Source organism: Protobothrops mucrosquamatus, unplaced genomic scaffold (genome assembly GCF_001527695.2).
Source record: "Protobothrops mucrosquamatus isolate PMUCROS unplaced genomic scaffold, P.Mucros_1.0 scaffold5890, whole genome shotgun sequence".
Lineage (NCBI taxonomy): Eukaryota > Metazoa > Chordata > Lepidosauria > Squamata > Viperidae > Protobothrops > Protobothrops mucrosquamatus.
Window position 1 is genome coordinate 7,738 of NW_015391732.1, and position 12,878 is coordinate 20,615.

The 12,878-nt window shown below is 45.4% G+C and overlaps 1 protein-coding gene across 1 annotated transcript in view; it reads right to left on the reverse strand.

Annotated features, from left to right (window-relative positions):
• LOC114923649 (putative Polycomb group protein ASXL1) overlaps window positions 1-12,457 on the reverse strand; it is a gene marked incomplete at its 5' end in the record, with an annotated part of 19,554 nt that extends 7,097 nt beyond the window's left edge. Inside the window, 5 exons of the mRNA XM_029286915.1 lie at window positions 4,104-4,238; window positions 6,375-6,468; window positions 8,213-8,310; window positions 10,830-10,944; window positions 12,320-12,457. Of these exons, the coding sequence (XP_029142748.1) occupies window positions 4,104-4,238; window positions 6,375-6,468; window positions 8,213-8,310; window positions 10,830-10,944; window positions 12,320-12,457 (580 nt within the window). The remainder of the gene's footprint in view (window positions 1-4,103; window positions 4,239-6,374; window positions 6,469-8,212; window positions 8,311-10,829; window positions 10,945-12,319) is intronic.
• Window positions 12,458-12,878: the final 421 nt, after the last annotated feature.

The window sequence follows — 12,878 nt, forward strand, 5'->3', positions numbered from 1 at the left end:
TTGGTAAGACCCCATTTGGAATACTGCATCCCGTTTTGGTCTCCATGATACAAAATAAATGTTGAGACTCTAGAAAGAGCGCAGAGAAGAGCAACAAAGATGATTAGAGATCTGGAGGCTAAAACATATAAGGAACGGTTGCTGGAATTGGGTATGTCTAGTTTAATGAAAAAAGAAGGATGAGGGGTGACATGATAGCTGTCTTCCAATATTTGAGGGGCTGCCCCAAAGAAGAGGGAGTCAACCTATTCTCCAAAGCCCCTGAAGGCAGGACAAGAAGCAACGGATGGAAACTAATCAAGGAGAGAAACAACCTAGAACTAAGGAGAAACTTCCTGACAGTTAGAACAATTAACCAGTGGAACAACCTGCCTCCAGAAGCGGTGAATGCTCTAACACTGGAAGTTTTTAAGAAGAGACTGGACAGCCATTTGTTTGAAATGGTATAGGGTTTCCTGCTTGAGCAAGGGGCAGGTCTGGAAGACCTCCAAGGTCCCTGCCAACTCTTTTATTCGAAAACTGGCAATTCCTTCCAGTTTTCCACAAAACCAGCCCCAGAGTGAACCATGGAGTCATATAATAACCACCAGGTTTAGTGTTAAGAGCATCTGCATTCACTCAAAAGAAATTCTGCAAATTTGGGTTGCTCGCATGATCTCCATCTGTCACACAAAATGGCAAGGTGCAGGCTCCTTTACTGTCGTAGGACAAGGAGCACCTGTACTAAAGTAAAAGCTTCACAAAGCTTTTCAGTGCCGACCCCTGCTATTGATTCTGGTGCACAAAGAAGGCACGACACCGTACACGGGGGGCTGCGTGTTGTCGCTTTAGCTAAAGTCTCCTCATCCATTCATGGGCCAGGCTGAGATCACGCGGAAGGTCTCCCTGTTGCAGCCTTAACGGATCGTTCTAAAGGATTTGCAAACTTCGTTCTCACCCCAGCAGACGAGAGAAAGCAATTAGCGTCTCGCATCTGTTACCGAGAGAGAAATTCAACACAGCCTCTTTTGAAAGGAACGAATCAAAACCATCACAACCAGCCCGCCTTCCATGGAGGACCTGTATAATGCACGGACGAGGAGGAGGAGGGCTGAGAAAATATCTAGGGACCCCCCTCACATCCTGGACACCTCAAACTGTTTCCAACTCCTTCCCCTCTGGACGCCGCTGTAGGGCACTGCATGGCAAAACAACCAGGCACAACCTCCCCCCCTCCCCACCCCATGCCATCTCTCTGCTGAACACCTAATTCCCACAGCAGTATTGTCTCGTTTCTCCTCTTTCCTATTATCTTCTCCTGTTGGTTTCTTATGATTTATCCCTTGTTGTTTGTAACTTACGATTAGTGATTGTAACTGTGATTATGACACATGACCCATTCCTTGCTGCTTATATGTACACTGGGAACTTCTGCACGGGAGACAAATTCCTTGTGTGTCCCATCACACTTGGCCAATAAAGAATTCTATTCTATTCTGTTCTGTTCTGTCCTGCCCTATTCCTTATCCTATATTCTATCCTATCCTATTCCATTATTCTTTATTCCATTCTATAATTCCATAATTCTATTCTATTCTATTCCATAATTCTATTCTATTCTATTCCATAATTCTATTCTATCCTATTCCATTCCATTCCATTCCATTCCATTCCTATTCCATTCCATTATTCTCTATTCTATTCTGCTCTATCCCATAATTCTATTCTATTCTGCTCTATTGTATTCTGCTCTATCCCATAAGTCTATTCCAGTGATGGCGAACCTTTTAGAGACTGAGTGCCCAAAACCCACTTATGCATCGTCGGGTGCCGGGTGGGTGTGGCCCATTGGGTAGGTGTGGCCCATTGGGTGGGTGTGGCCCATTGGGTGGGCGTGGCTGCGGTGGTAATGGCAGACTGGGTGGGACTAAAAAGTTCAATCAATCAATTCCAACGTTGCAAGATCTTTTTTTCTCCCGCAAGAAGTTGAAATTGACTGATTGATTGAACCTTTTTTTTTTTTTTTTGCACATGCCGGCGGAGGCCTAAAGCGAAAAGGTTTTATAAAACCCAGCTGAAGGCCTAGGACTGGGGCGACGGCGCCCGTGCCCACAGAGAGGCCTCTGAGTGCCGCCTCTGGCACCTGTGCCGTAGGTTCGCCACCACTGGTCTATTCTATTCTATCCCATAATTCTATTCTATCCCATAATTCTATTCTACTCTATTCTATCCCATAATTCTATTCTACTCTGCTCTATTCTATTTTATCCCATAATTCTATTCTATTCTATTCCATTCCATCCCATAATTCTATTCTATTCTATTCCACTCCATTCCATTCTATTCTATCCCATAATTCTATTCTATTCTATCCCATAATTCTATTCTATTCCATTCCATTCTATCCCATAATTCTATTCTATTCTATTCTATTCTATCCCATCATTCCATTCCATTCCATTCTTATTCTATTCCATTCCATATTCCATTCCAAATAAACATAGATGTAATATTGCTTCTTAGTTAGGACATCCGATGAAGCAGGCATATCTGTAGTGTAATAAATCTCTGCATTACAGGAAGTCCTTGACTTACAACCATCCGTTTAATGACTGTTCAAAGTTACAAAGGCCCTGAAAAAGGTGACACAAACATTTTTAACATTTATGACCGTTGCAGCATCCCCACGATCGGGTGATCAATATTCACCCGCTTGGCAACCGGCTCACATTTATGACTCGCGACCTTCTGACGAGCAAAGTCAACGAGGAAGCCAGATTGACTGAACCACCGTCATTACTAATGTGGCGAGAAAAGTCATAAAAGGGGGCAAGGCTCACTTAAAATGATCTCGCTTAGCAACAGCAATGTTGGGCTTGATTGTGGTTGTAAGTTAAGGTTGTAAGTTAAGTTAAGGTTGTAAGTTAACTCCAAGATGAGGGCTCCATGAGTCTCAGGTTGTCTAGTACAGGGCTCTCCCAACTTAGCCAATTTAAGAGTTGTGGACTTCAACTCCCAGAATTCCTCAGCCAGTTGGGGAATTCTGGGAGTTGAAGTCCACAAGTCTCACAAGTTCCCAAGGTTGGAGACCCTTGGTTTACTAACACAAAGATCCACAAGGGGCTCCTGAGCAACCACACCATTGCCACACCATTGTGAGAAAACGTCAGTGGCAAATCTAATACTCTAAAAACAAAATCTAGGGCAGGGCTTTTCAACCTTTTCACCCATTGTACCACTTTTAGGATATGGCAACATCCGAGTACCACCAGTCGCCTAGCAAGGGGTCAAAAACTTGATGACCAAAAAAAAAAAGGAAAAAAGGGATGAAGTACAGGTAGTCCTCGACTTACAACAGTTCGCTTAGTGACTGTTTGAAGTTACAATGGCACTGAAAAAAGGGCCCCCCAAGCCACAGCCAAGCAAGACCCCTGCCTGCCCACTCGGCGGCACTCTTCCTCCTGTCTGAGGTTTTCATTGTTGTGAGCATTTCTGTTGAGGATTGGCAGCGGGGGTGGGGTGGGGGGTGTTTGGTTTTTATTCCCCCCGTCTGCTGGGCGGTTGCAGCAGGTTTTAGTCACTTCACATGACCCTGGGACACTGTGACCGTCATAAATATGAATCAGTTGCCAAGCCTCTGAATGTAAATCACAAGACCCTGGAGATGCTGCAACTTTCCAGCTGATCCTGGCGCTTCTTCTGGGCTCAGCAGAAGCACCAGGATCAGCGCCGAGCTCCAGCTGGATCCTGCCGCTGATCCTGGTGCTTCCACTGAGCCCTGACAGCCCCGAAGAAGCGCCGATCAGCTGGAGCCTGGCACTGATCCTGGCGCTTCCGCTGAGCCCTGACAGCCCTGCAGCTCCAGCCGTCTCTCGCTCAGGCTTGTGCGGTGCTGCCACCGGTTCAGCCCATTCCCCTCCCCCGCTATCACTTTTCTAGGATGGTTGTGTACCACCTGCCAGGTGCCAATGTACCACAGGTGGTACCCGTACCACTGGTTGAAAAGCCCTGATCTAGGGGACATTCACTGGCGTACACACACACACACACATCTTTAAAGTCAGCCGGATCCAAAAGTGCTAAAAGTTCCTCCTGTGGAGAGAAGACCTTGGGGTTCTACCTACCGCTGGAGGGCTTGCGAACCCCCCGGAGCAGGTGGGGGGCTTCCCTCGCCATTTCTGTCCTGTTGCAAAGAGTGCTGGGCAGAACTGAGGAGCTGCTGCTGCTGCTCTCATCGCCAACCGGCTTCCCCGCCAACCCTGGGAAAAGAGCCCCCGGTGAGCGAAGATGTCCGTGGCTGCCGGCGACCTTCCACCCTGCCAGCCCAGCTTCACCGAGTGGGAGAGTCGCAGCAGGGCAGGGCGAGCCCCAGCAGAAGGTTAGGGGCCCTGGCTCTGCCCACGGTATCTGTTGACTGAAGGGAGGGCAGGGGATGCCCGGGGGCAAGAGGGGTAGTCCTCATCTTGCAAGGGGGACTGAGCCTGGAAGGAACGGCTGTTGAGTGGTGTGCCGGTTCGTTAAGCCGGGGACGACGTGACTGCCTTAAAAGGAACTGGGTTAAAAAGAGTAGCCAAAATGGATGGATGGATGTATACATAGATAGATGATACATATAGATTAGAGATGATAGATAAATAGACAGACAGATAGATGATAGATAAAGATGGATGGATGGATAGATATAGATTAGATAGACAGATAGATGATAGATAAAGATGGATGGATGGATACATAGATATAGATTAGAGAGGATAGATAGACAGACAGATGATAAAGATGGATGGATGGATAGATAGATATAGATTAGATAGATGATAGATAAAGATGGATGGATGGATGGATGGATAGATATAGATTAGATATACAGATGATAGATAGATAAAAATGGATGGATGGATGGATGGATGGATGGATGGATGGATAGATAGATAGATAGATGGATAGATATAGATTAGAGACGATAGACAGATGATAAAGATGGATGCATGGATGGATAGATAGATATAGATTAGATAGACAGATGATAGATAAAGATGGATGGATAGATATAGATTAGATAGACAGATGATAGATAAAAATGGATGGATGGATGGATGGATAGATATAGATTAGAGACGATAGACAGATGATAAAAATGATAGTCAGACAGATGATAGATAAAGATGGATGGATGGATGGATAGATAGATAAATATAGATAGATAAGATGGACAGATAATAGATCTATATAGATAGATGATACATATAGAGATGATAAGATAGATAGATAGATAGATGATAGATGATAGATAGATAGATAGATAGATAGATAGATAGATAGATAGATAGATAGATAGATAGATAGATAGATAGATAGATAGATAGATAGATAGATAGATAGAGATAAATAGATGGATAGGATGAATGGACAGATGATAGATCTATCTATAGATCAGTGATAGCGAACCTTTTAGAGACCGAGTGCCCAAAGTGCAACACAAAACCCACTTATGCATCGTCGGGTGCCGGGTGGGCGTAACCCAATGGCTGGGCGTGGCTGCGGTGGTAATGGCAGACTGGGTGGGACTAAAAAGTTCAATCAATCAATTCCAACTTTGCAAGATCTTTTTTTTCCCCTCGCGAGAAGTTGAAATTGACTGATTGATTGAACCTTTTTTTTTTTTTGCACATGGCGGCGGAGGCCTAAAGCGAAAAGGTTTTATAAAACCCAGCTGAAGGCCTAGGACTGGGGCGACGGCACGCATGCCCAGAGAGAGGGCTCTGAGTGCCGCCTCTGGCACCCGTGCCATCAATTCGCCACCACTGCTATAGATAGATGATACATATAGATTAGAGATGATAGACAGATAGGTAGATAAGATGGATGGATGGATGGATATAGATAGATAGAGATAAATAGATGGATAGGATGAATGGACAGATGATAGATCTATCTATAGATAGATGATACATATAGATTAGAGATGATAGACAGATAGTTAGGTAGATAAGATGGATGGATGGATATAGATAGATGATAGATCTATCTATAGATGATATATATATAGATTAGAGATGGTAGACAGACAGACAGATAGGTATGTAAGTAAGTAGTAGGTAGGTAGGTAAGGTAGGTAGGTAGGGATGGATGGATGATAGGCATACATAGATGGGCCAGAATTTATACCTTGCAGGACAGTGTTCTCAACTTTAGGAACGTTACGATGGATAGACTTCAACTCCCAGAATTCCCCAGCCATCTTACCATTTCCCAAGCATGAATAACCCTTGCTTTCAGCGAAGACCAAGTCAGTCATAGCAACTAGGAACGCTTGTGAGTGACTTGAGGCTGCGGATCGGAGAGGCCACATGGGTGTGGTAGTCCCGGGGGGGAAGGGGAAAAGAGCTTCCACTTACCGGAAGAGGGTTCCATGTGGGCCCCATTTACTTTCAGGGGTGTCAGGACTACACGGGGAAGCATCATGCCTGCCTTTTTCTTCTGCTTGCTCACCTGTTTCGAAGGAAACGGAGGAGAGAGCGTTGCTGGGGGGGGAAGACGGAGGAAGCCCAAAGACCGAGCCTCTTGCTTTCTCGGCAGGCAGGATCAAAGGCCCCGGCACCCGCCATTTCGGGACAGCTCGGCCTAGTGGTCATAAACTCAGAAGTGAAACAAAGGCAGCTTTTCCAAAAGACCTTCATGGGTTGCCAATGGAGCAGGCAGGTGGTGCTTCTCTACTACACCGCCTCCAGACAGGTAACCCTTGACTTACGGCCACAGTAAGTGGTCTGTTGCTTGAGCAGGGGGCTGGACTAGAAGACCTCCAAGGTCCCTTCCAGCTCTATTCTATTCTATTCTATTCTATCCCATAATTCTATTCTATTCTGCATTTCTATTCCATTCCATTCTATTAATTCTATTCTATTCCATCTTCTATTCTATTCTATATTTCTATTCTATTCTATATTTCTATTCTATTTTATATTTCTATTCTATTCTATATTTCTATTCTATTTTATATTTCTATTCCATATTTCTATTCTATTCTATTCCTTATTCTATTCTATATTTCTATTCTCTTCTATATTTCTATTCTATTCTATATTTCTATTCTCTTCTATTCTAATTTTCTCTTCTACTCTATATTTCTATTCTATTCTATATTTCTATTCTATATTTCTATTCTATATTTCTATTCTATTCCTTATTCTATTCTATTCTATATTTCTATTCTATATTTCTATTCTCTTCTATATTTCTATTCTATTCTATTTTTCTATTCTATTCTATATTTCTATTCTATTCTATTTTATTCTATTTTATTCCTTATTCTATTGTATTCCTTATTCTATTCTATTCTATTCTATTCTATTCTATTCATTTCTATTCTAATTTTCTATTCTACTCTATTCTATTCGATTAAAGTGAGAAATTTGTTAAGTACGTTTTGTCCCATTTTACGACCTTTCTTGCCTCCGTTGTTAAGGGAATCACTGCAGCTGATAAATTAGTAACCTGGTTGTTAAGTGAAATCTGGCTTCCCCGTGGATTTCACTTGCCAGAAGATCACGTGACCCACCCATGCCCATCTCAGACCCCTGGGTTGGTAAGTGCCTGTGAAGACTCTCTTCCCCTTTAGCGTATATTCGGTGGCTTCACTCCCCATTTCTATTCACACCCGGTCACCGGCACGCCAGCTCTCCTCCAGAAAGATAATCCAGGGGTGCTTTTGCTCCAGTTATTCTATCCAGGTCAGCAAAAGATACTTAGGTGAGTCATCCAGGCCTTGTCTTTGGGGGATTGTTAATAAAAATCTGGACAAGCTTTGGCCAAATGCCTCTCTAGCAATCAAGAGGCGCTCTCCACGCCCGGCTCTGTGCCAAATTCCAGATCCAACTGGCAAAGAAGATTGCTACCACTCAACCTCGCTTCCCTCGCCAATCTCTGCCCCACAAGTCAAGACACAACTTTGCGGCACAAGGGAATTCTGCAGCTGCCGCTTCCTTTTTCTACTTCATGAGGCTCTTTGAAATCTTCCCACGTTTAATGTCGTTTAAAGTGGGTCACACGCTAGCGGGGGGGGGGGGGCGCAGTTTATAAACACAAGAGAAAGCTCTCCGCCGTGAACCCACGGTGGGTGTTAATTAGAAGCAAAGGAGGGCAGTTCAGGTGGAATAAAGGCAGCTTCCTCTTGGTGACCCAGCTCTGGGGCCGTGCTCACCTGCCCCTCCTGTGAGCTCCTCTCTGCCCTTCCTACCTGTGATGCTGTTCTGGTGCTCTCCCGGAGAGCAAGGCTGCTCTTGCTTTGGGACTCCGTGGAACAGGAGGCGTTGGAAGAGGTTTCGTCCAGAGACACTGGAAAGGAAGGATCAGATCATTGGAAGGCAGCCTGGACGGGCGGTTCTGGGGCACCCAGGGTGACCCACATTATGCCACCGTGTTGGGAGTGCCACTGAGGGCCACTTTGCTTCCGGGTTCAATTCAAGGGCTACAGCTGCCAAAAAGGCCAACACAGTGCTGGGCTGCATTAACAGAGGGATAGAATCAAGATCACGTGAAGTGTTAATACCACTTTACAATGCCTTGGTAAGGCCACACTTGGAATACTGCATCCAGTTTTGGTCACCGCAATGCAAAAAAAGATGTTGAGACTCTAGAAAGAGTGCAGAGAAGAGCAGCAAAGATGATTAGGGGACTGGAGGCTAAAACATATGAGGAACGGTTGCTGGAATTGGGTATGTCTAGTTTAATGAAGAGAAGGACCAGGGGGGACATGATAGCAGTCTTCCAGTATCTCAGGGGCTGCCCCAAAGAAGAGGGAGTCAAGCTATTCTCCAAAACGCCTGAAGGCAGGACAAGAAGCAACGGATGGAAACTAACCAAGGAGAGAAGCAACCTGGAACTAAGGAGAAACTTCCTGACAGTTAGAACAATTAACCAATGGAACAACCTGCCTCCAGAAGTGGTGAATGCTCCAACACTGGAAGTTTTTAAGAAGAGACTGGACAGCCATTTGTCTGAAATGGTGTAGGAGTTCCTGCCTGAGCAGGGGTTGGACTCGATGACCTCCAAGGTCCCTTCCAACTTTATTATCATTATCATTATTATTATGGATCATCGCACAGTCAGCCAGATGTTCAGACTGGATTTGGCATTTTTGTCTGCCTATCGAGTCCTCACCAAGGACCTGGGATAGGCAGATGTGGATGTTTGATGGTATTACAGATATCATCGCAGGATGGAAGCAGTTCCTAGGAAGGCCGCCTTTTGCAATTGACTAATGGCAAATTTGTCAATGCCGATAATGGTGTTCAAGTGGTGCTCCAGTTGTTTTGGGATTGCACCCAAGGCGCCTATTACTATTGGTACTACCCTTGCTTGCCTTTGCCACAGTTTTTCTATTATTGTTGTTGTTGTTATTATTATTATTATTATTGTTATTATGTTGGTTATCAGCTTTCTGAGGAATCATCTCACCCTGAGGGGATGACCCTGTCCCAACCGTGCTGGTGGAGGAAGCACGCTGTGGACCTGTCAGTCAAGAAATGCTGCCTGATGGGATACAGGAGAAGAGCTTTTCTGCTGTGACTCCTGCCCTTTGGAACATCGTGCCCCCGAGGCGAGATCCCCCTCCCCGCCCTTGGTCTTCTGAAAGAGCCTGAAGGCCTGGCCCTGCCAACTGGCCTGGGCCCTCAATGGGGATGCATCATTCTGGAGGTGGCTCATTGACTAAGACTCCACCCCCCCCGCCCCCCCAATGCACCTTTCTCCCCATCGCTGTCAATTTTAAATTAATTTAATGGGAGCCTTGGTGGCGCTGTGGTTAGAATGCAGTGCTGCAGGTAAACTATTCCAGGCTGACTCTGTCCACTGCTGGGAGTTCGATCCTGACCAGCTCAAGCTCCAGTCAGCCTTCCTTCCTTCCGAGGTCGGTAAAATGAGGACCCAGATTGTTGGGGGGCAAGATGCAAATGATGTCTCTACATTGTAAGCTGGGCTTTCAAGCGCTACGGGGCGGTCTAGAAGACTTGAGTGCTACTGCTATTTATTGTTCTCATGTTTTTAATTACCCGGAGTTAGCTCCAAGAGAGATCGGCGGCGTATAAGTTGAATAAATAAATAAATAAATAAATAAATAAATAAATAAATAAAAATAATAATAATAATAATAAAGTTGGAAGGGACCTTGGGGGATCATCTAGTCCAACCCCCTGCTCAGGCAGGAAGTCCTACACCATTTCAGACAAAGGGCTGTCCAGTCTCTTCTTTAAAACTTCCAGTGTTGGAGCGTTCACAGCTTCTGGAGGCAGGTTGTTCCACTGGTTAATTGTTCTCACTGTCAGGAAGTTTCTCCTTAGTTCCAGGTTGCTTCTCTCCTTGATTAGTTTCCATCCGTTGCTTCTTGTCCTGCCTTCAGGCGCTTTGGAGAATAGATTGACTCCCTCTTCTTTGGGGCAGCTCCTGAGATATTGGAAGACTGTATCATGTCCCCCCTTGTCCTTCTTGTCATTAAACTAGTCCAGGGCTAGGCAACCTTGGCTCTTTTGTGACTCGTGGACTTCAACTCCCAGAATTCCTGAGCCAGCCATGCTGAGGGGAAAGGGAGAGGTTTCCAAGCTGAGCCATGCTGGCTCAGGAATTCTGGGAGTTGAAGTCCACAAGTCATGAGGGGGCCATAGTTCCCCCATGCTGGCTCAGGAATTCTGGGAGTTGAAGTCCACGAGTCATAAAAGAGCCAAGGTTGCCTAGCCCTGAACTAGACATACCCAATTCCAGCAACCATTCCTTGTAGGTTTCAGCCTCCAGTCCCCTAAATAGCATCCACATCCATTGAGAAAGCGGCTGGAGCAAGCTCAGAGTAGGAGCACACTTACCATCATTATCCCCGCTCACAGTGCTGGCAGCTTCATTGGAACCACTGCTCTCGGCGTCATCCAGCTCTTCTCCTTCAGGTCCGGCGAGGGTCCGAGACCACTGGGCAGCAGCTTTCTGGAAGAACCAATCAGAGCTTGGAGTAGTAGCAAAGCACAATTCCCTCCCCTAATTTACAGTCATAAATCACATTCTCCAATTAGCTTGAAATGCAGGCCTTCCCTCCTTTACTCCAGCCCGCCATTTCTTATAGTCTCTTATTTCAAAAGCCCTGAATTCACACCTATTACAATATTGTTATGTCTAACTAACTCCCCTCAAATTTCTCCTCCCCCCCCAGTATCATCTAACTCTAAGAGTAAAGCATAAGAAAAAGGCTGCATCTCCATATGTTGTCAAAGCAAGAACATCCAACAGTTAGCAGCATTGACAGCTTGGTTGTTTGCTTGCAGACTTTTCATTACCCAACTAGCAACTGAGCTGAGGAGTGTGTAGAATTTGCTTCCTGTTTATACATGGTGGCTTGCTCTGCCCGTGTTGGTGTGTGTGTGTGTGGTTCCTCCTTGATAATTTCTTGATTAGGCTANCTATTGTGTTCTGGTTGATTGTTTGTCTGGTGTTCATCCCTGCTTATCTGGGTGTTGGCTGCCGAGGGGAGGGCTTCTAGTCTTGCAGACATTTCATGACCCAACTTCCTCCTTTTTGGAAGGGTGTGTAAATATGGATTATTTCTAGGTGTCTGTTGATGGCAGGTTTGTCTGAATGTCAAGCTTCCAAGAATCCCCTAGCATTGGTGGATTTGGCTTGGTCTAGGATGCTCAGTTTCCAAGCTGGAACTCTGGTGGAACCTGTCCGTGCAGTGTGAGATTTGGGAGATTTCATTCTGTCTTCTGCTAGTTGATGTTCATGGATGCCCTCTGCTACTCTTCTGCCTGGTAGTTATAATCCTGTATGTGGTACACACTGTGTATGACGGTATGTACGATCCTTATACTGCAGGATCCAATCTGGGTTGGTCACCGGGACCAGAGATTTAAGCCTCCTGAGCTTTTGGACTGGTGCTGGAGCCCACCTTGAGAGAACTTCTCTCTACTGGACTAAGTCCTTATACCAGGGGACTTCAAACTTGGCCACTTGAAGACTTGTGGACTTCAACTCCCAGAATTCCTCAGCCAGCCCTGAGGGCTGGCTGAGGAATTCTGGGAGTTGAAGTCCACAAGTCTTCAAGTGGCCAAGTTTGAAGACCCCTGCCTTATATTGTATACGCAAGGACCGTGACAGCCACCATGTCAGACAGAAGGCATGCAAAGAAGCTGTCGTAAGTACAGCATGGCACAATATTCCTATTTAAGCTCGTATTTATTGATCTGCACCCAAAACTGGCTAACGACAAGTTCTTATCACCTATCAGGGGCCAGGTTCATACAAAATTCGGCAGTCAGCTAAGCCTTCCCCCGATCCCTGGATTAAAAGAACGGAAATCTGGTCTTACCTTGAGAGTGAAGAGGCTGATTCGCCCGGGGAGTTTGTAAAAAAGCCCATCGCAGCTTCTTGAATTGGAGTGAAGCATCGCGTTCAGGCAGGCCAGCGGGGAGGTGCCACTGCGGATGGAAAACAGGCACAATTCAACCTGTCAGCCGAGAGGTACCTCGCTCTGGAACTAGTGAAAAGAAACTGTGGGACATTCTGACAAGCCGACATATTACCAGCTGCCCAGATTCCCCTTGTGACGAATGACAGGAAAGAAAGAAAGAAAGAAAGAAAGAAAGAAAGAAAGAAAGAAAGAAAGAAAGAAAGAAAGAAAGAAAGAAAGAAAGAAAGAAAGAAAGAAAAACAAGAACACAAGAAAGAAAACAAGAAAGAAAAAAACAAGAAAAAAAGGAAGGGAGAAAAGGAGGGAGATCAAAAAGAATGAAAGAAAAGGGGAGAAGAACAGAAGGAAGGAAGGAAAAGAGGAAGGAAGGAAGGACAGAAGTGGAGGGAGGGAGGAAAAGAAGGAAGGAAAAAGAAAGACAGGAAGGGAGGAACAAAAAAAGGAGGGAGGGAGGAAA